Source organism: Barbus barbus, assembly GCF_936440315.1.
Source record: "Barbus barbus genome assembly, chromosome: 6".
In the NCBI taxonomy this organism is placed as follows: domain Eukaryota; kingdom Metazoa; phylum Chordata; class Actinopteri; order Cypriniformes; family Cyprinidae; genus Barbus; species Barbus barbus.
In genome coordinates this window covers 20,282,643-20,306,995 of record NC_136734.1, presented here as the reverse complement: position 1 = coordinate 20,306,995, position 24,353 = coordinate 20,282,643, and the positions used below count along the sequence as shown (strand labels likewise).

Sequence of the window (24,353 nt, the reverse complement as noted above, 5' to 3'; positions counted from 1 at the left end):
GCAATTGAGAACCCTGGCGGCAGCCAGTGGGTGGAACGAGAGAGCCCTGCTCACCACCTACCGACAAGGTCTAGAGCCCAGATTGCGGTTGCAACTAGCCAATTTGGATGATTCCTGTATGTTGGAAAAGTTAATTCAACAATCCATCCATGTTTCTACACGTATGCAATCCTGTTTCACCGACCTACCATCTCTAGCCCGTTGTCCTCCTCCCATTCGCCACCCAGAGGCTAGCCTCCCTCCAGAACCCAATCCAGAACCCATGCAGACGGATCACACCCACCTTACCGATCACGAGCGGCAGAGGCGGCTGAAGGAAGGTCTCTGCCTGTACTGTGGGAAGGGTGGGCATGTTCGAGCAGCTTGCCCCGTGCGTCCACCGCAACTCCTGGTGAGTGCCATTCAACTTATCTCTCAGAATATGAAGCCACTCATAGCTGAAGTCCTGCTTACTGCCCCTAATGTTTCCCTTCCAGTACAAGCCCTTCTTGACTCCGGCTCCGCCGGTAACATCATCTCAGGGAGCCTCTGCCGCCAACTCAATCTCCCGACCGTTGCCAACCAAACCATCTACCAGATCCATTCAATAACTGGTAGACCCATTGGGCGAACCACCGTTCGATATAGTGCTGGTCCGGTTCGTCTAAGGTTTGGATTACTGCACGAGGAAGACATCACTCTACTGGTTCTGGAGGGAGCGCACACTGATATCGTCCTCGGGCGCCCCTGGTTCATACAACACGAACCTCACATTTACTGGCGCACCGGGGAAGTCCTGAACTCAATGTTTTCCGGGTTGCTTCCCAAATGTCCCGCAACCACTCAACCAAGTTACTACCAAGATCCCTGTGAATTCCACTACTGTAGAAAGCCCAGTCGAGAATCAATCAGTTGACATTCCAGCCTGTTATGCCCCCTTTAGTGACATGTTCAGCCTGACGAAGGCCTCGAAATTACCTCCTCATCAGCCATGGGACTGTGCTATAGATCTCTTGCCAGGTGAGCCAGTGCCCAAGGGTAAGATTTACCCACTCTCTCTCCCGGAGCAGAAGGCCATGGAGGAGTACATCACCGAGGCGTTGAAACAACGTTACATCCGTCCATCCACTTCCCCTGCTGCTTCGAGCTTTTTCTTCGTGGCCAAGAAGGACGGAGGCTTGCGGCCTTGTATTGATTACCGGACTCTTAACCAGATCACTGTGAAGTTTCGCTACCCCCTTCCTCTCGTCCCAGCAGTCCTGGAACATCTTTGTGGTGCCTCTGTATTCACGAAGCTAGACCTCTGCAGCGCTTACAACCTCATCCGGATACGTGAGGGGGACGAGTGGAAGACTGCCTTCATGACACCCACCGGCCATTACGAATACCTTGTGATGCCGTATGGCCTTGTCAACGCCCCCTCCGTATTCCAAGACTTCATGCACGAGGTGCTCCGGGAGTATCTCCACAGGTTTGTCCTAGTCTACATCGATGATATCCTCATTTACTCCCGGAGCTTGGCCGAACATCGCCACCACGTTGCGGAGGTCCTACAGCAACTCAGGAGATTTCATCTGTTCCTCAAAGCCGAGAAATGCTCATTCCACCAACCTTCTGTACATTTCCTGGACTACATCATCGATAGCGGTGGCATCCGAATGGACGAGGGGAAGGTGGAGGCTATCCGAACCTGGCCGGTACCCTCCACTGTTAAAGAGCTCCAGAGATTTCTAGGCTTTGCCAACTGTTATAGAAGATTCATCCAGGATTACAGCACCATTAACAGTCCCCTCACTAACCTGCTCAGAAATAGGCCCAAGTCTCTGTCCTGGACTCCAGCTGCCACGGAGGCCTTCGAGAAACTGAAAGAAGCCTTCACCCACGCTCCTATCCTCGTGCATCCTGACCCTCATAAACCCTTCATTGTGGAGGTCGACGCCTCCACCTCAGGAGTAGGAGCCGTGCTTTCTCAGCAGCAGGGGAATCCGATCAAACTCCATCCATGTGCCTTCTTTTCCAAGAAGTTCAGCCCGGCGGAAAGGAACTATGACATCGGCAATCGGGAACTCTTGGCAATCAAGCTCGCCCTCGAGGAATGGAAGCATTGGTTGGAGGGTGCTCAGCATCCTTTCACTGTCCTGTCAGACCATAAAAATCTGCAATACCTGAAGGACGCCAAACGACTCAACCCCCGTCAGGCACATTGGGCCCTCTTCTTCACCCGTTTCAACTTTTCAATCTCGTTCCATCCTGGATCAAAGAATACCAAAGCCGATACCCTGTCCCGAATTCCCGCTCCCGAAGAAATCAACGAAGTTCCCGAAACCATCATCCCAGAGAAAATCTTCACCTGCTCCACCCACTCCTGCCAATGCCTCTACCGCCATTCCGCCGGGCTGCCCTCTGGGTAAACAATACATTCCCAGATTACAACTCACTTCCATCATCCGCTCCGCTCACGAATCTCTGGGCACTGGCCACCCAGGGACCAACAGTACCCTCTCGCTGTTGAAAAATCAATACTGGTGGCCCAACATGGCTAGGGACGTGAGAGCGTTCATCCAGGGATGCGCGGAATGTGCGATGACCAAGAGCCCTCGCCACTTGCCAGCAGGCAAACTCCTCCCGCTGCCCGTTCCCAATCGTCCATGGTCGCATCTGGGAGTTGATTTCGTCACTGACCTACCAGCATCGGATGGTAATACTTGTATCCTTGTAATTGTGGACAGATTCTCCAAGTCCTGTCGACTACTCCCCCTTAAGGGTCTCCCCACGGCCATGGAGATGGCGGAACTCCTCTTCAATCATGTATTCAGGTATTTTGGCATTCCCAAAGACATTGTGTCAGATCGAGGCCCACAATTTGTCTTTCGAGTATGGAAGGGCTTCTTCAAACTCCTAGATGTGACCGTGAGTCTGTCTTCAGGTTATCATCCCCAGACCAACGGGCAGACGGAGAGGAAGATCCAGGAGATCGGCCACTTCCTGCAAACCTTCTGCCACAGCCACCAGGACTCCTGGAACCAGTTTATTGGCCGGGCTCAGTACGTCCAGAACTCATTACGTCAGGCTGCTACTGGACTCACTCCCTTCCAGTGCGTGCTCAGCTACCAGCCACCCTTATTCACCTGGTCAGGGGAACCTTCGGAAGTGCCTGCAGTGGATTACTGGTTCCGGGAGAGCGAGAGGGTCTGGGACGATACTCACCATCAGCTCCAGCGAGCAGTACGCAGGCGCAAAATGACAGCAGACCTTCGAAGGTCCGAGGCCCCGCAATACCAACCGGGACAGAAGGTCTGGCTGTCAACTAGGGACATCAAGCTGCGCCTGCCCTGCAAGAAGCTGAGTCCCAGATATGTTGGTCCCTTCACCATCTTAAGGTAAATCAACCCGGTCACCTTCCAGCTGCAATTACCCCCACAGTATCGTATCAATTCCACCTTTCACGTGTCACTCCTTAAACCTTACCACTCTCCTGTCTCTTCCTCCACAGAGCCTGGTCCGAGCGAGGAACCCCCTCTCCCACTAATTCTGGAGGACGGCACGATATATAAGGTGAAGGAGATCTTGGTCTCCCGGAGCGGTGGTGGCCACCTGGAGTACTTGGTAGACTGGGAAGGTTACGGCCCTGAGGAGAGGTCATGGGTTCCCAGAGAACACATCTTGGACCTACATTAATGGAGGAATTCCATGCGACCCATCCTGACCATCCGGCCCCTAGGGGAAGGGGTAGGCCACCACGACGTCGGAGTGAGAAACTCAATCCCAGCATACATCATCTCTGCATCTGAAACTTCTGTTGTTATCTCCTGCCTTCACTCATCTGTACAATAAACCTTACCTTTTATTACATCCCGAGTGTTCCGTCTGCTTCTGTAACATCTACACTGACTTAGGTCAATTACTGCTGTTTTGTTAAGAAAACAAAACAAACAAAAAATAAAAATAAAGTCAATTACTACTAATAATAATAAATGATTTTTGTTAAAACCAGAGAGACTGAGTGGAGTATTGAGAATTTTAATTGTTATATTATAGATAATATATATTAAAGTGCGGTCATATTAGTAAATTATTGATGATTTTGTGGCCAAAAAAGCAGTTCTTTGTCTATCAATGGTAGAAATTTATGAAATACAGCTCATACAGAGGTCACTTTCAAAACAAGCTGTTTTCTGTTGATCATCACAACAAATATAGTGACCAACAAAAATATAGGTGAACCCGAATATGAAAATCCATGTAAAGAAATGATTCACCTGCATCTGAATTTCCTAATTGTGTGAATTCCTATTGCAAATAAATGGATTCTGTCAGCGACAACTTTCAGAATAACAGTAAATGTAGTCGTACCTTAATCAGCCAACATAATAAATGTGTTATGAAACAGGATATAAATAAATGTAACATAAAAATAGTTTTTACTGTAGCAATAGTTATGTGTTTTAGTTGCCTTTTAGGGGGCAGTTGTGGCCTAATGGATAGATAGTCGGACCTGTAACCCAAAGGTCCCGGGTTCAAGTCTCAGGTCCGGTAAGGATTGTAGGTGGGGGGAGTAAATGGGGAGCGTTCCCTCTACCCTCAATACCATGACTGAGGTGAGACCCTTGAGCAAGGCACCAACTGCTCCCCGGGCGCTGCAGCATAAATGGCTGTTTATGCTGCTCCGGGTGTGTGTTCACTGCTGTGTGTGTGTGTGTGTGCACTTGGATGGGTTAAATACAGAGCACAAATTCCAAGTATGGGTTACCATACTTGGCCACACGTTATGTCCTCCCTCCTCCTTTTATGCAGATTCTTCTAAAAGTGTCAGATAAACATGCCTAATGTGGAAAAAAAAAATTCAGTTGCCCACTGACATCCCAATGGACTGTCATGCAAAAAAACAAATAGCACTAATTATCATTATTTATTTCTGAGCTTGGGTGAAGAGCAAATGTGAAACTCATAAAGACACAAAAAACGAGGCAGGCTGAGTTCTGCTACATAACGGGAACATTAGGTTTTAGTTAAGCAACAGCTTTGTCATGTCAAAGGGCTGGTAATCCACCTGATATCCCACTTTAACGGTCCTGATATATCTGTAAGCTACACCATGAGGTCAGGTTTCACTGTATCTTGATCTTACACACGTGTAACTAAAAAAAGTCTCCTTTCTGTCCATAATGCTCCCTGATTTATTGATATTTCTTGTCTCTTTTATTACTTTTTTATTCTGTCAGTTGGTTGGAGTGTTTGAGTGAGGAGAAGAGTTTGATTTTGGTGTCTGGCCTCTTAGCTCTGGTGGGGCCCTCACCGCGAGACCCTCAGGGAGTTTTGAACGCAGTGAGGCTAAATAAATAAATAAAAATGGAGCAGGCAATAAAAATGCACTAATTTAAATCCCTGCGACTTCATGGAAGCGTAGCCGGTGGGGCTGATGACCGGTGATTTGTGTAAGCGGGACACGCGATGATATCACGCTGGAGTGGGAGTCTGGAGCTGTGATGGGGGGCTTGAGGAGGGTGATGTGAGATGTGCCTGACATTCTGCCTGGCTTCACAGTCCTCCTACAGGCTCCGTTTCAGCCTTTCACACCCGGACTGAAGACCTGCAGCGCATGTCAGCATAAATAGCATGACTAACTATGGCATCTGTATCTGGCCTGCATTAGGGCCGTGAGTCTGGGGGTCTGGTGGCTGCAGTAATGTATTAACTGTGTTTGTGTGCATCTAACACATGAACGAAAACTGAAAGGCCGTGCTAGCCTCATTTGGGTGAGCTGCAACAACTCACTATATTGTGTAAGTTATGTGTTTTCTTGTAATAAAATAAAAAAATGGGCTCGGTAATAAAAGTACAGAGCAATCTGGTGACGTTGTTGCACCTTATGCAGACTTGGAAATGTGTTACAAGTATTTTTTTAATAATATTATATTATTATGAAATCAAATTGGAACACTTTTTGAAGGTGATGTTACAGTTTATAGAAAAAGGTAATTTTTTTGTATTCTTCTCAATATTATTACTATTTGTTTAATGTGGCCACCTCAGTAGTTGTTATATTTAAATATATTTTATTTAAATCATAATTACCTGAAAAGTACACTTAGAAAAAAAAACTTTCAATTAGCAAGTAATGAATAAATTAGAATAAAATAGACAGATAGATTCTGAAAGAAAGATCATGTGACACTGAAGACTGGAGTGATGACTGCTGAAAATTCAGCTTTACCATCAAAAGAATAAATTGTAATAATATCATATAAATAATTTTTGATGAAATAGATGCAGCCCTGGCGAACATGAAAACATATTTAAACAATCTTTTTTTTTTTTTGAAATGTTATCAACCCCAAATTTTAAATGGTAGTGTAATTCAAACTATAAGTCATCTCTGGGGGAAAATGGCTTTAATGAGTTATGGCATGAACACTTTTATTTGTTGCTTAGTCAAGTAAAGTCAAGTCACTCTTATTTATGTAGCGCTTTTAAACTGCTTTAAACTGCCACAGAACTGCTCTGTTTCCCACATTCTTATCTTCCTTTGTGTTCAGCAGAACAAAGACATTCATACAGGTTTGGAACTACTTGAGGGTGAATAAATGATGACAGAATTGTCATTTTTGGGTGAACTATCACTTTAACAATACAGATTGTGTCAAAGCAGCTTTACAGTATTAAATAGGAAAATAGTGTGTAGTAATCCAAAAGGACTACAGTAAAGACTCAATTTTCAGTTAAAGTCAGTTCATCATTGATTCAGTGATGTCATCGTCCAGCTCAGTTCAGTTCAAATAGTATCTGTGCAATCTTAGTGCCATCAGTACCTCAGCAGCTCCTCTGAGAACAGTTTTGGGTTGATAACACTCAGCCACTTTGTTTCATGACTGTTCACTCCCTCTGGAAACTTTGGAGTTCTGCTGCCTCCTCCACCACAGCCACCTTGAAAAACCCTAGACAATAAAAATAAATATAAAAATATAGGGAGGGGAACACATTTTGATCAATGTACTAATCTTGCCTCTTTAAATCACAATAATCCCACAATTTCTTCTGACTCATGTTACCTGTGCAGCTCTGCTAGAGGTGATGTAAGGATGATCAGTACGGTAAGTAGCTGGTTACACAGGCTGTGTATGGACCACATCCAAGATCCACGGGCTGTATCAGGCCTTAGCAACTCCTCCACAGAGTCACACACACTCCACATCAGATGCTCCACACACAGCAGAATAGCTGTAATATCAGTCCTAGAGGAGGAAATGAGACACCACATATTAGGAATAACTCAGCTGCACTGTCACATTGTGCCCTCACCAACATTTTCTAGCAAAAAGTCAAATGTGTTTCTGTTTAATATGTGCTATTTGATATAGCAACACTATAGGGGCATATTTGCTTCTTGATCATTTATTTTTGGATATTAATAGGAAGATTTCATTGGTCGTGCCAATCACAGTGATGACTGCCTAAATAATGCTGAAACATACTGTACTGTATACTAACCCATAACATTAACCTCAATATAGAGCTGGCCGCACATGCTGATAGACAGCATTACTGTTTATGTTTTGTGTGCGATTATAAATTTTATGATAATATATTAATTCAGTGCCTTCTATCTAAAATCACCCTCTAAAAACTGGATTTTTCAGGGCAGGCTGATGCACATGCAGGTTCTTGAGTAAACAAACAAGTGACGCTTCTGCCAAAAAAGGCAACTGACTCTTTTCATTAAAAAGCAACGTCCCATTCTGACAACATCCAGATTAAGCATTATGGCGTTTCTCTCTTCTTCTTTCTCTCTTTTTCTCTCTTTTTTTAGCAGCCTTCAGTACTTCAGTGTCACATGATCTGCCAGAAATTATTCAAATAGAATAATCAAATAGATGCTGTTCTTTCTATTCATCAAAGAATCCTGAAAAACAAATATTTCTATATAGTACAAAGTAAAGTGGGAGAGAGAGAAAGGTCCTCGAGCCTGGATTTGAACTCAGGATGCCCGAAGCACAACCACGCGTCAGCATGCTGCCCACAAGGCTATCGGCACCGACATATTTCAGGATTCTTTGATGAATAGAAAAAATAGCATTTATTTGATAAATGTACAGTAGTTACTGTTAAATTAGATTTTATGCAGGCTTGCTGAATAAAAGTATACTTTTCTTAAAAAAATGTATGTAAAAAGGTAAAAAATAACGAAAATCAGCATGAAAAAATATATATTTTATCCAATATCAACCACTACTATATCTTGCATCTACTTTCAATTACACCCGTATCAGTAACTCAAACCTTAAATACATGCATATCCAACTCAGTTCAAACCACTGAATGTGTGTTCTTCTGCACAGTCTCTCAGCATCCAGAGAAGTCATGCTACCCACTTTGGTTTCCCTATCAAACTCAACTTTTCATTACCTACCACCAAGTTCTGCTTTATAGCATAGCGAAAGTTCCACTTTCACCAGATAGGAGAAAAAGAGAAGGGAGCAGAGGCAGAGCCCATCTGCTTGGCAGACCCTGAGCTCAGCCGGCACCGAAGAGCTCATAACCGGGTGTCCTTGCAGCAAAGCTAATCTGCTGAAACAAAAACCGGTCCCTCCATTCATTCCTTCCCTGCGGCCCTGGGCGATCTGCTCTTTCTCATCAGTCCTGGAGTGGAGGGAAAGCATGCTCTTGTGGCATCTTTAACCACTTTAAGTATGTGTTAATGCTACGCACAAGGCCTGGGCGGTTGGACCCGGTCTAGCATGAAAGACTCAGGCCCTACGCCAGGCGCTGAAGCACGGCCATGTGCTAACAAAGAGAGACTGTTTTACAAATCTGGAGATCTGCTTTGACCCCCGGGCCGAACACCAGCATAATCACTAAAGCATTCAACACTGTCTGCTAAGCCCGAGGTTCCTGATAGTAGGTGGGCTTGTGCTTCTCAGTGCAGCAGAAATACGGTAAGATCATTCAATCAGACAGCATGGATGACTGCTCTCTGTTAGAATGTGCTTGAGTGTGACCGCTGACCACAAGCCGGGTGACTTTAACCATGCATGGCCATTTCCTGCATGACGCATCTCCACAATGCAACAATCCATATGTATAATCCGTATGTATAAGAACAAAACAAACTTTTTAAATACATAATATAGTAAATAAAATCACAGAACAGACAAAATGATAATAAAGGGTATTGTTATTGTAGTAATATAATGGTGGAAGATCCTATTCCCTGCCCACACAAATTTAAAATGTGGCAGGTTTTCAAACTATCTTCATATCTGGTACCTGATCTGGGAGAGTCTTTTGTAGGAGGGTCGCGCTCTCGAGTACCTCTGAACTAAGACCTCCAGGGTCTCACACAGCACCTGGGCCAGGGTCTGCCGGGCCTGCACGGGAGCAACTGCGCCCCAAAGGTCACTGCGCAGGCCTGTGAGAAAATAGTGCCACATCTGGATGGAGAAAGAACACCTTTCACCCTGAAAAAAGGTGAAGGAGACAAAAATAAGAGAGACAAAGAGAGACTGGTAAAGATATAATGATGATATCATGGCAAATATATACAGAATAGAAGAGAAAGAAAAAATAGGTCTTTCCAGACAGTCTTCCTTTAGACCCTCATGGTCATGCCACCTGCACGCTGCACCTGGACCCCTCATTATCAGAGAAAGAGAGCACATGGGTACTTTGAAGTTTTAATCTGGATATTCAATCACTGCTCCACTGAACATTAACCAGACATACATACAGACTGACCAAGTAATTCCTGTTACGCGGTACATTTCGAGTCTCATCACATGTGACTTTATAGCTATATTGGATCAAATATAATAATCTTAATTCGTAACTCATGATTTTAAAATGGAAATCGCATTGCGTATTATTGTGTACATTTGTGTATTTTTCCCTATAAACATATAAGTGAGTTTTTAAATTCTTTTATTGTTGAAGTTTAGGCAGATGTTGCTATTTTTACCAGAAAAATAGCACATCTTTTAACATGACAAACTGTCAATTTATTAAGAAAAACTCCAGATGTTTCTGCGATTTTTCTTAACTATAGATCAAACAAAACAAGCTTATCAGTTTTATAGGTTTTTTCTAAATGAGGTTTTATAGGTTTTTCCTGTGTTTTTCCTGTGTAATTTCACTTTCCATCCTGTTAGTCTTTTGCAATGTCCCTTTAAATAACAAAAGCCATTGACATTATCCTCCAGAAAGTGATATCATTTTTGGCCGGGGAAAACAGCATAAACAACAGATTTGATGAATTATGTGATGTTTTGTGGAATTAGCTGGTTTGTTTCACTTTAAAACAGAAGTTTTATCCTCCTGCAAGAGACAAAAATATAAAAGGCAGCTATATTTTATGCACAAATTCCCATTAAGAATTTTTTTTATAATAAAAAAACTACATGTTAAATATTCGGCTTTTAAACAAATTAAAATATTTCCTAGAAGTATGCACTTTGTTTATATTTTTTGTCCAGCCATATGAGTATTATATAATCTAAAATGTATTGTGTAAATAATCAAGTTTAAATAAAAAAAAGTTTTAATGAAAGTTTAAGTATAAGTTATTTCTGCACTTTTCTTAAAACAAATTATGATGACACAATATTCTTTTTAAATGTTAGTGCATAACAAGAACGGGATGACTGATCTAAATGGCCAGACTTATGTTGCTGAAATGCTTCAGGATTGTGTGATACTGTACATGCTAAACAGCTCAAACACAGAAGCAAGAATTAGAAACAATTCAGAAAAGGCGAAAACGATAAAAAGACGAGAGACCCCTTGTTTCCTAAGAGGCTAATTACTTTCAGGCAAAGAGGAAGCAGCATTAGGAGTTCACAGTGTGTCCAAAGAGAGATTATTAACAACCATGTACTACATCTCCTAATGAGAGCTGGGACGTGGTCCACCAGTGAGCCAGGGCTAAGTCAACCATAGAAAGAGACACAGAGGGCCATGACCACACGTCCGGACCCAGGGATTTAGTGCTAGCGACTGGTCCTCTGGAAGCTCTTGGCCCTTTGGCATTTGCTCAGGAGGAAGTGAAATGGAGGGGTGAATGGAAGAAGGCAAAAGAGAGGTGGGGGAAGAGGGGATACAGGTCAACAGAGGAGCAGACTCGCAGAGCCAGCCGCACACCTGCACACAGCAGGCCAGTCTGCCCCACAGCCGCCCAACGGGTGTGTATGTATCTGTGAGAGAGCTTATGTGTGCGCGGATATCCTAATGGAGGTAAGGTTAGGGCTACACTCTTCAACAAACAGATGTTTGAGTCTAACTCTGCCTCAGGGCACCACAAGCCTACTAGAAGAAGGGTCATTATGAGAATGGTATAGCTAGAAAATCTTTATAACTAGCAATACACCCAAGATTATTTTTCCGATTAATATCCTTATGCTATTTAATGTAAATACCAATGCTTCTTATTTGGTCTGAAATAGTTTTTAATTTTATTAAACAATATTTAATTCTTTAATTTATTAGCAACTGCAGTCAAATGAACTTAAAATGCTTACAGCAAAAAGTAAAAATCTAGTTAAAAATAATCAATAATATTTTTTTCCAATTTATACATGTGCACAAATTTAATAAATTATCCATTATTTTCTTATATATATTATTTTATATCTAAAACCTTTTAATAATACGATTTAATTCAAATCTTAATTTAATTTACATGCAATTAAATTAAATAATTTTTGGATGATGTAAACATTATTGATATATTGATTCAAATATTGATTAAAATAGACAGTTTAAATGAAATAAGAAATTAATTAAGCAACAAATTCCATATCTAATATAATTAAAAATAAACAATTTTAGTTTTAAACAGCTTTCCCAAATAATCCTTTGTCTTCCACTGGTCAATAAAACAGACCCACAGACCAAATCCAAACAAAACAAAACAAAACAAAACAATGCCAAACTATATATTGCTAAAAAAACAAACAAACAAAGCATATAACAAATATATAGTGAATATTCAATATATTGGCTTGCCTAGCCCTAAATTTTGTATTTAAAAATAAATAAATAAAAAAGGAAGGAAAGAAAGAAAGAAGAGAGGGTTTTACATGAACACATACTGATTCTATTCAGTTTGTCAGGCTGGCTAAGACTGGGATATTTGTGATTGGTTACAAATGTGCACAGCATTCTCAATCATTTTAAATAAGTGAGATGTTTTGAATGCATTTATAAAAAAATGCTCTTTAGTATGGCAGCACTGAGGCTGGATGTACACACCTGACTCCTTTTATGACAGCCTGAGAGAAGTCAACTAAATAGTCAAGGACAACGTGCAACAGCAGCATGCAAATCCAAGAATTTAAGAGGGAGCCTACTTAAGAATACAATAACACAATCTATCATTTATTAACCAATGTCACAGCATTTCAATACAGATACACTTATGATCTGAATGTGAATATGCTGTGTGATTTAACCACAGCTTTGTCCTTGAGCACAGTATAGAGGTACGGGATGTTTTGTCTTCCAATAACCTACAACCCTAAAGAAATGCCTTCAACAGGCTTCCACGTAACACGAGCTATTACTGAAATATTGCCAGAAAAACTACAGCCATCTGTACCTCGTAAAACGGGCTGGGGTCACTCCAGTAGTGGCTCTCGGCATCCTGTAGTATACTAGTGGCACACACATGGACGCAGTAGCTGGTCAGGTGATCGTGCAGGGCTGCCATCACATCCTGGCTTCTCTGAATGGGCAGCAGAGTTAGAGACCTGAGGTTGGAGACATCAAAGACACAAAGCCTGGTTTAAGGCAAAAGAGGTGTAGTTTACAGGTCAAAGAGTCACTAAGTGATTAATATCAGCAAATGCTCCTATTATTACCTGTCAATCATTCAACACCTCCTTCTTCCTCCCCTAATATTTTCTCACTCCCTCTCTTCAAGTACAAGGCCACACAGACAGTCTGTTAATCTTTTTTCTGTATGTCTCTCTCTCTCTCTCTCTCTCTCTTTCTGTCGCTCATTCTTGGCTTTAACCTTACAAATACATAGGCGAATAGTTCTGTCAGAGCGCACCAGCTCACATAAGTCTCACTCTGGTTCTTTACAATCCAATTATAGCATTTTAGTAAATCTGGCTTGACAAAGTGCACTATAAATCGGTGAACTGTACCAATGCTCACCCTCTCCAAACACTTTTCATTTTATGTGCAAATGCACAGGTCAAACCCAAGCTGAGATTTTTTTATATACCGTTTTATATTCGATTTTTATCATCCATGGAAAGATTTGGAGTTATTTTTGAAAACAGGGGTACCTCACCATAGAGGATCAGGCTTCATTGTCATTCCTTACACCACATCCACTCCAGAAAAATAGGTGGAAATAAGGTACAGCTTTTGAATCATTGATGAATATACTTGAGCCACAAATTAAGATCTTCATCAAGTGTTTATGCACTTGAAAATGTAAATACATGCAAATTAGAAATTGTATAACATAAAATGAAAAGGAAAATGTAAGATTTCACATTAATATTCTGGCAAGTAGTTTTTTTGTCCTTCTTCTTGTCATTATTATTATAGTTTAAATTATATTACATTGTATATAAGTATAAGCATAAACTACACTAAATCTTGATTGCTTTTTGCTTAAAAAGTAAGAAATGTTACATTTCTGAAAAAAAAAAAAAAAAAAAAAAAAAAAAAATATATATATATATATATATATATATATATATATATATATATATATATATATATATATATATATATATATATATATTTATTTATTTTTTTCTGAAAACAAGTCATAATATGTCTTAAACAACTATGATTCTGTTTTTTTGTGTGTTTTTTTGACAATTTCACAGTAAATCTTAAGGGTCTCTGCTCTTGCTTTGGTCACTGTGGGACCAAGTAGTTATGGCCACTTAACTTTCTATTAAGTGGCCATAACTACTATGTACTTTCATTTAAATTAATTATTCGATACAATGCACTTATTGTGTACACACGTTTTTACATTGTACTTATATTTAAAAAAAATACCTGCATGTTATTACATCTGTAATTTCCCATGTTTTGCGATACAATATGAACACAATAAGTACATTGTACTTAAAAACTCAGTGGTCTCCAAAATGATCTGGTTACCAGATAATTGAGAAGAAGTCGTGGCCTAATGGTTAGAGATAACTGGGAAGCCGTGGCCTAATGGTTAGAGAGTTGGACTCGTGATCCAAAGGTTGCGGGTTCGAGTCTCGGGCCGGCAGGGGTTGTAGGTGGGGGGAGTGAATGTCCAGCGCTCTCAATACCACGACTGAGGTGCCCTTGAGCAAGGCACCGAACCCCCAACTGCTCCCCGGGCGCTGCAGCATAAAATGGCTGCCCACTGCTCCGGGTGTATGTTCACGGTGTGTGTGTGTTCACTGCTGTGTGTGTGCACGTTGGATGGGTTAAATGCAGAGCACGAATTCTGAGTATGGGTCACCATACTTGGCTGAATGTCACTTCACATAATTCAAAAAGATTCAAACAGGTTTGGAACAAGACTACTGAAAGTAAAGGTTGACAGAATTTTTATTTTGGGGTGAACTATATCTTTAAGAAACTGATTTTTATGCAGTGTATTTACTGTATACTTGATCTAGCTGTAGTCTAGCTGAAAACGTTGTATGTTCTATAATGGACATACAGAAGTTTGGAGCTTTATAGAATGAGTGTAACTCACATGCGTGTGGAGTCTCTGAGCTGGCTTTCATAGTGTGCGAGTGTCTGGTGGATATAGACACTGGTGGCCATCAGAATAGGCAGGTTCTTGAAGGGAGCTGAGGCCGGCACTTCCCCTGCCCTCTCCTCTAGTCTGGTCAGTAGGAATGAAGTCACACGGCCACACACCTCCACGTAGCTGGAGCACACGGGCAGCAGGCTGTTCTCTCTAAATGCCACAGCCAGAGGGAGAAAAGCATCCATCTGCTCCACAACATCTGCACAGAACTGGAGATAAAGTGAATGTGTGAAGTTTCTCGAATGCGTTTTTATAGATAATCAACACTTGATAATAAATGTATCCCTCACTTAGTTCATTCTTTTGTCCTTACAGTATTTCACAATAATAAAAACAGTTAAACATATCAATATACATTATTTTACGTTACAGGTTATGTTTCTGGCCAGTTTTGCCTGGAAATAAAATGGGGAAGAGAACGGCTAGCTTGAGAAACATCCTAACATAACATACTGGAGCACATAAACAACCTGTCAGGCTTCCTCTCCAACACTGGTGGATATATTTTTAAAGGTAAAGAACTTATTTGGTGCAACCATACTGTTATCCACACTAGACAGGCATCCTTACTATCATGACCATTTGGTAGAATTATTTGCAGATAGTTATTGTGAATCATAAACTAACAAAAAGCATTCAACACTATACAGTAAGAAATTATTTATCATACAACACTCAAACTTCCCTTTTTGAAGACCGAAATTGCATTTCAGCTGCTCACACAGCTCTACCATATGCGAACGGACTAGCATTTAGTGTAGTAGAATAACCGAATCATCCATGCCAATTTGACTGTGTGAGACGTTCAGGGCCATTTTCTGATTCAAATACCTGCAGTTCCCCTCCTGTGGCGCCTGAAGAGAGAGGCAACACTTATCTCATTTTTCCACATTTGTCCTGGAGGAAACAGGGAATCAGCACTGGTATTTTCTCTTCAAAATGATTACGAAAGTGTGTGTGCCTGCTACATCTGCCTTACATTGCCTCAGGAGGCACGCAGCTTGAAAGGAAGACCCCTAAGGGTTATTGCCAAAAAGAGGCAGCCCTGGAACCGAACATACACCAAACTTCCTCCACCTATATTTCTCCTACCCTTGACAAATGAAGACATCGTTGTAGATCTATCCCCATCTAGCACTTCCATTTCTCCCTTTGTCCATCCCTCCTTCCAGCCACACGTGTTCAATGCAGATTAGCAGTGACGGCAGCGAATCTGGGCATGCTGAAGAGCCAGACGCATGTGCTGGGTTCACTGTTGAATTTATATACCTATAGAAATGAGTTACGATGCCGGCTGATTCGAGAGCAGTAAAATATACGTGTGCATTGTTTATATCTCCCTCCACTCCACCCTTTCCCCCTTCCACAGGGAGTTACTGTGTCCCAAGGCCTCTGCGAACATGGACGAAAAAACCCAGCACATGTTAAATGGAAACTTTCCCAACAGCAGGTCTATCAATCAAGCACGAACAGGCAAGAGAGAGGCAACTTCATACTTCTCCACTAAACTTCAGCATCTGCATTACACAGCCTGCTGTTTCAGTACGTTCAGGCACAATAGATGCAGCACAGTAGGGTTATCATGATAGTAGCACTACCAGTAAAATTTCACTGTTCACAATTCAAGCTTCAAAACACACTCCTTTATTTAAAAAGTTCATTATAATAAATTATATTTGTAAAAATAAAATTATTATTGTTTATTATTATTTTACCTAGATAAAAAGACAATATGATCTTGTTTTGTTTTCATGTAGTTAGTAAGTTTTAGTGACTATTATAAAAAATACAATATTAAACTGACTAAATGTTAAATTAACATGTTTTACAAAATACTGCTGAAATTTATAAATTATGTTTTTATAATTATAATATAATATAATATAAAATAAAATTATTACAGTTTCTTGTTTTACAAAAAATTCTATTATATTTACTGATATTATTAATAAAGTTGATCATTTTAATAAGCTTTAAACATAAATAAAATATAAAACAATGGCATGCTCCAATTAAGTAATTATAATATCTGAGGTAATTAAATAAAAAGTCAGTAAAAAAGGAATTATCATGAAATTATAATAATAATAAAAAATTATAAATAAGTATAATTTATTTTTCATATTAGTATAATTAGTAAATAAATATCATTAACAAATTACAATAGACTATAATAATAAATCATATCAAATTAAATTAAAACAATGACATGTCAAGTATTTATCAAGTAAATATTCAAGTTACAACAATTACAAATGCAATGGGAAAAAAACAACAACAGGATCAACAGTAAAATTTAAAAATCAGTAAAGGGGTTTCCTTTTTCTCTAATATTGTTTTATTAATATTAACATCATAATAGTCAGTGGCAGCCTGGCAGAAATAAAGACTAAGACAAATATTTTGACATCTGATTTCTCTTGCCGTTTCACATCATTTAAGTCTAAACAGTGTTTGCATTAATATCCCATAAAGATTTGGCACTCTGTATTGATACTAATATGATAACTGGTAACATTTTTACCAGTGCTGCTTTTGACATCCCAAAAGCATCCTGAGAGACCTCGCCATACCGGAAGCCCCTACAGGCTGAACAGGTCTTGAAACAAACGGCCGACTGGACAGCGAGTCGATAACAGGCTGAGTGTTGTTGTTATAAGCTTAGCGGGAAGTGTGAGAGAGATGTGGGTGAGAATGCAAAGATTCGCCCCAATCCAAGGTGATGAGGACCCGAGAGGTGTCGGTGAGATTTATGGCTTTCTAAAGCCTGCTGCTCCGGTTCGGAGAACCCTTAACTAGAGCAGATCAAAGATATGGATTCCAATACGACAGCCACCACAAGGTTATTTCTCAGCAAAGCTTTAAAACATTTAAGAGCTCAACTCTGCAGCAGTCTTCTTGCACCTTTGAACAGTGCTAAATCCTTCTCCTCACACAGGGTTAAGGACGATCGTCAGCAAGAGGTGGTCAATAGCTGGATGGTGGTTTCAGGTTGATAAATGGTTCGCTGAAATATTATGCAGATGGGAGGTCTGGCGACTCAGAGAATTCGAAACAAAGCATGAATGTATGAATATGAATGGCTGAAATATTGATCTCTGTAATACATCTGGACTGACTACGTTCTGGCTAAGTCAGGCCTGGGCTAGCATAATGCTGCCTACTTATGGGCCGTGGTGACATATGTCAAAAAGAAGGGGTTTTGAGACACTCAGAGCAGCAGAGAATGCAAATAAATGCACATGCTTACCTTTGAGATGAGGGCTGCTCATTCTGAAGCATTGACCTATACGTAAATGTGTTGTACAGGTCTTGAGTGTGAACAAATTTTGACACTTGTTAGTGATGTGGTTCCTGGGGTGTCAGCAGCATGTAGCGGCATCACTGAAATGCTATGGAAATCAGATATGAACGCCGGCATTCAAAATTTCATGAGCAGGGGCCATGTTGCTCAAAAGTGTATTTTTTGTTGTGGACAAAGGTTTAAAACAGGTTTGCAGGCAGAGGTCAGTACTAAACAATACTTTTAGTTACTTTAAAAAAGTAGCAATATGAAAACCCTCAAAAAACATTTACTGTATAAATACTGTTCTTGGTGCTCAAGAAACATTTCTTATTATTATCATCAATGTTGAAAACAGTTGTTGCTTAATATTTTCCTGAAAACCTTGATACATTTTGTTCCAGGATTCTTCAGAAGAACAGCATTTATTTGAAGTAGAAATCTTTTGCAACAAGTTTTAGTAATTCACTGTCATTTTTGATCAATTTAATGCATCCTTGCTAAATAACACTAATAATTAAAGGGGTCATGAACTGAGAAATCAAAATTCCCTTGATCTTTTGATATATAAGTGGTCATTGTGCTATAAAAACTGTAAGTTTCAGAACTCAAAACTTTCTTGTTAGTCTAAAAACAGCTTATATTGATGCCAGTCTGCCAAAAGACAGATTGTGGAATATACCACTTTATGACGTAATAGTGTGGCTGAACACCTCTCTGCAGAAGATGATCAACACCTGCTTCTACATCGCTGCCTGTTTAGCCCCGCTCACCGATTTGTGCAAGTAGTGTAAATAACGAGAGAGGCAAACACAAGTCTTAAGTCAGTAAGAACTTGGTCCTTTGTTCACTTTATTTTACAGCGGATTTGTTTACAAACAAGGCACAATTTAACACATGATTTTCAGAAAGATTGAAACTAAAAGAATGCTGTGCCAACTATATTGGATCCGACAGTAATGTGTAAGTAAAACAAGTGTAAGTAACTGTTTTTAATTACGTGATCACTATTGCTTTGTCTGTTAAACAGATTGTTTGATATGAGTATTTATGTGTTTTAACCACAGCAGCGTCCATCTGTAAAGATTGCAGGCTGTCAAACATAAACAACTATTAGCCAATAATAGCAGTGGGCGTTTACTTCTGAGTCTACAATCTGCCATGCTTATTCAAAGGAGCGTTCCAATGAGGGGAGTCAAAACAGGACAGAAAATAGCCTATGATGGTCTTTTATGTAAAAATCTTGATAACATTATATGTGGACCTCAGAGAACAGTACAAATAAATAAAGGCAGTTCATGACCCCTTTCCTCTCATACCTTCCAACGGTAGTGTACAATATAAAATGAAAACGAAAGTATGTGTGTGTGTGTGCGCGTGTACACTGTAAACTTTGCTTAATTTTCATTCAGAAATACAGCCTACAAAACTTTTGTCTATTGTGGACATCTACGTTTTTAACAAGAAAAAAAGGGCTGGCGCAGGAGGCATGCAGGGGGCGAAACACCTGCATCCTATCCCAGCTCAGTGGCTGTCCTTTGGGGCTGTGATGGCTCATCAATCTGCCCGAGCTGCAGCGAGTGGAGCTCGTCTCAGACGGGGACCTCCGTGATGAGGGATAAAATGAGGCAAAACACTGGGCCGTAGAGCAAACCCACAGGACCAGAGAGGCTCCTGGAGCCACGGTGCCTGCTCAGGATGAGCAGACATGTCATGTCACTGTGAACCAGTGGAGTATTTCAAAAGAAAAGGAAATATTTGCAAATGCATCACAAATACCTTCCTCTATAACTCTGTTCCAAAACCTAGTGAGCTGCCTTGAATTCCCTGCATTCCTGAGAAGATGCATCCTCATCCATAAGATACTTACTTAAAGGTTTGTAGTGCTCAGACTATTTATTCCAAGTGTGACAATAGCATGTTTCTAAGCTTTAAATAATCATAAAAATCATAAAAACACACTCTGATAAGCATAGATGACTAGTAGGTATAATTTTAATTACATTTTCATTGCTACACTGATTTTTTTTTTTTTTTGGGGTGGGGGTCAGTAATGCACTTTTTGAAAGAAACTGATACTTCTATTCAGCAAAGATAACATTTTTAAATATAATAAAATATGATTGTTCATTTAATATATAAACCACTGATGTTACCTTGGCCACCATCCTGGGAGAGTCTCTTTCTGGGCCATGATAATGGGTAACAGGGGTGATGAGGATGTTGGCGGAGCCCGATGCATGTGTGGTTGCATGCATGCATTCCTCCTGCTGCAGATTCTTATTGCAAACATCATCCAACACCACCTTCACGCAGTGAGCCATCTGAGGAACAAGGTCTGTGAATGCAACCCTCCAACCAAACTCAAGGCACACCACCTGAACACACAAGAATAAGTATTGTTGTTGGTCATATGAGAATATATGTTAATGGTTTCAAAATAAAACACACCTTTAAAGATGATATTAGTGTTATAAGGTTATATAATGTATAATTGCAAGCAGAAAATCTAAGCACTTCTTGCTCATGCAAAATTCACCAATGATTTAGTGTTGCCAGGGTGTAATGGGAGGCTTTTCCTTTTTTTGTATTTTTTCAACAATATTTAGGGTTAGAGGTTTGCTGAAATCCTTAACCCTGAGTTACAGCAATAAAGACAGCAATAACAACAAATTTAATCAATATCCGCATTTATTAAATGTAAGGGTTCTTTTAAATGAAAATGAAAAATGTGTTTTACAATACTTTCATCATTCGTGATTAAATAAGGGCTGTGTATCACCTCTGTGCTTTGCAGCACAAGATCAGTAGCGGCTTTGTCTTCGGCTGCCATCACCTCCATATCATCCCTGACCTTCTTCAGGATCCCTGCATTAAAAAAAGCAAAAACACACACAATCCATCTACTGTAAACTGTCACTACAGCTTTACCAAAGGAAATGTGCTCTAAATCCTCTAATTTCCAGCTCATTAAAAACATTTCACACAGGAATATCTCATATGTTCCGTTAGCATATTAGCATATGCATTCACGCTCTACATGGTGCCTTTGGAAAATAAGTCAATATGTGGGGTGCCAGGGTCAGGCTAGGCCAACATATTAAACTCCTCTGCGTTGTGACGACCTACAAACAACAATGTGATTCGCCCAATAAAACGGGGAAAAAACTAAAAAGCGGACACAGTAATTGCAACAGTAAGCTTTGTTAAATTCAGAGGCTTTGGAGTTGATTTGAACCCCTGATAGCTATGGCCATATCTGGGCTAATCCATGGAAGGGTTATAGGGAGGATAAGTGTGTGTGTGTGTGTGTGTGTGTGTGTGCGTGCTTGTTGTGGGCAAATTAAAAGTGCATGCATCAAGGCCGCATTTTTCTAATCAGACGCTTCGGAAGTGAGACCCCGGGCGAGGCAATTTAGTTGAAGAAGAGAGAAAGTCGAGCTAGGCGAAGGAGGAGAGAAGCAGCCGGCATGTCACTTTTTGACCTTTAAGCCCATCTGATGAATTTCTGGTAATTAAGTCGTTTGATTGGCTGAATTAATGATTTGGATAACTGCCCTTTAAAGGCTGTTTACTTCTCAGTAAATCCAGCCCTTTTCTGCTTGTCCTGTTTTTTAATGTAACCTTTACAGAAATTACTATACGCACCAGTCACTTTCATAGCAGAAAAAAAATAAATGAAAAGAAATTTCCTGCCTCCTCAATTTGTGTTTGTAGAAGCATGTTTCTATATGCAAAAAAAGAAAAACACACGCACACACACAGAACGGTAAAAGAGCTGTAAAGAAAGGCGAGAAAACTCTCATTAAAAAGAGCATATGTATACAAGGTAGCGCTACAGGCCACCAGTCTGGTCTCATAAGCTGCCTGTAGAGATGTCGCTATTATACGCAGGAATTGGAGGCTTGTTGTATTTAAAGGCTCCGTCGAGCACAATATCGCTCGAGGTTTTCCGCTACCACGGTGACAAATCATTTCACATGTCAGATTTGGAGCAGACTGTTGTCACAAATCTTGATCGGCTGCCATTTATTTACACTGTGCTGATATTCATCGGAAAAAACAACAACAACCATATATCTTGTTGACTGGCATATATCACATTCAGTCTGAGAGCAACATAAACCACTTATCTGGATCTTTATATGTTTTCACAGTTGCTTTAGTTTTGTTGATTATGAGATTAAGAACTATAGTTTTTTAAATAAATTGTCATCATTTATACACCCTCATGTAATTCCAAACCTAAATGATTTATTTTCTTTTGTGGAACACACTCACAAAAGTTTGGGGTTGGTAAGTTTTCTTAATGTTTTCAAAAGAAATGTCCTATGCTCACCAATGTTTATGTGTAATAAAAAATAATAAACATTTTCTATTTTAATACATTTATTCCTATGATGGCAAAGCTGAATTTTCAGCATTACTCCAGTCTTCAGTGTCACACGATCCTTCAGAAATCATTCTAAGCTGATATGGTGCTCAAAGCACATTTCTTATTATCAATGCTGAAAACAGTTCTGCTGCTTAACATGGAACACTATTTTTTTTTCAATCGTAGATGAATAGCAAGTTTGATAGAATTGCATTTATATATAAATCTGTTGTAACATTACGCATGTCTTTACTATTATTTGCTGTAAAACCATGTAAAATAGATAAATAAATAAAATTTTTCTAATACCAACCATTTGAACAGTAGTACTCAAATTAACAATGGACTACTCTTCATGTTTCGAAAGGAAGTCATTCAAGTTTGGAAAGACATGAGGGTGATTCAATTGATGACAGGATTTTCCCTTAAAACTGGAATTTTATGTCTCACTGACCTGTATCTGACAGATTTGACTCTAGTATGCATATGAGTGTGTGCAATTTTTACCTTTGCCACTGCATACTGATTCTCCAGCGCAGTTAAGGAAACCCAGATGGGTTGCCAGGTCCTCTACAGTTTGTTCCAGCTCCAGTAAGGTATTGGTCAGCTGGGTCAGGCACCTGAGCTGATGGGAGGTAAGGCTGAAGCTTCGCCCGCTCTGGTGAGGATCCTGAGGAGCTGTAGACAGACACAACAAAGAGTCGGTCATGGAAAAATGTTGACAGACATCTTTGCTGGAAAGAACAGCATATTTTTTGTTGCAGTTCTGTGGTGGAGCTTTCAACCACCCGTTCTGCTCTGCTGAGACCATCACAAACTTCAAGAAATAGTTGAAGACAACTCTTCTGCGAGCACTTAAATAAACCACAGCCATAAATAAAAACTATAAATTAGCTACAAATATTTTCATTTTTACTACTCTAGCTTACTCTTGGCATCGGGTACTGCTCATATTGTTGGTCCTTGTATGATTGTTTGTCATTTGAAAGTTACTTTGAATAAAAGCACTTGCGAACACACATGTGAACTAGTTTACCCATTAGACTTCGGCTAAAGAATGACTACACTTGTTGGAAAGATTAAACAGCTACATTTTGGATGGTCATGCTAGTCCACCAGTTTAACCAGCACCAAACCAGCATAAAATAGTAATTGTGCACATATTTGGTTTGTACAAGTCAAATGCAATCTGTTTTAAAGATGTGCAGAACTTTACACACTTACAGTTTCTTTGGGTTATGGATTTAGAAAGTTGAAATGTAAGCGCATTAACATGAGTCCAGAAAAGTTAAGCCACAAAACAGCCTTCAATAAATTCTCTATTGGTTCATTTCTTACATTTAAAAGTCTTTCAAAAGGATCTGTCACTGGTACATAATTTAGCATAATTAAATTAAATATTATATATACACTACTGTTCAAAAGCTTTTTATTTATGAAGGAAATTAATTATTTTACTAAGCAAAGTTTCATTAAATTGTAAACACAAACGTTAAAACATTCTGTCTTTATTTCAAATAAAATAATACTATTTTTAAGCAAGGACACATTAATTGATCAAAAGGGACTGTAAAAACATTTAAAATGTTACAAAAATATTAAGCAGAACTGTTTTCAACACTTTACATGATATATTATAATCGCTTCAAAATGTCTAACATAAAATTACATTGTTTCCTGAAGATTGGAAGATTTTTGCAGACTGATATTATCAAAGGTTACTTTGAGGACATTTCCAACAAGAAATATACAACACTGGAATCCAATATGGCACGTTTCTCAAATAAATAAAATAATAAAAACTGAAAGACTTTGTGAACGTGCATTTGACACCAGGGAGCTGTGAACCGTGGCCTCGCAATCTACACCAATCCCACGGAGGCCGTAAAGTTTCCCCTCAAATCTACAGTCAAACATTGCTGGGCACAAACTTTCTCCTGTAACCCGCCGATGACCCTCAT

At 39.9% G+C, this 24,353-nt stretch overlaps 1 protein-coding gene across 2 annotated transcripts in view; it reads right to left on the bottom strand.

Annotated features, from left to right (window-relative positions):
- LOC306871464 (uncharacterized protein KIAA0825-like) overlaps positions 1–24,353 on the bottom strand; it is a 134,299-nt gene that overhangs the window by 88,559 nt on the left and 21,387 nt on the right. For both annotated transcript variants that reach the window (XR_013784333.1, XM_079419418.1), the window contains exons 5-12: positions 22,900–23,070; positions 20,800–20,885; positions 20,174–20,395; positions 14,678–14,943; positions 12,566–12,716; positions 9,244–9,434; positions 7,029–7,211; positions 6,789–6,914 (exon numbers count right to left, since the gene is read on the bottom strand). Coding sequence is in view for 1 of the 2 variants with exons in the window: in XM_079419418.1 (XP_079275544.1) it covers positions 6,789–6,914; positions 7,029–7,211; positions 9,244–9,434; positions 12,566–12,716; positions 14,678–14,943; positions 20,174–20,395; positions 20,800–20,885; positions 22,900–23,070 (1,396 nt within the window). In the remaining variant the exon portion in view is untranslated. The remainder of the gene's footprint in view (positions 1–6,788; positions 6,915–7,028; positions 7,212–9,243; positions 9,435–12,565; positions 12,717–14,677; positions 14,944–20,173; positions 20,396–20,799; positions 20,886–22,899; positions 23,071–24,353) is intronic.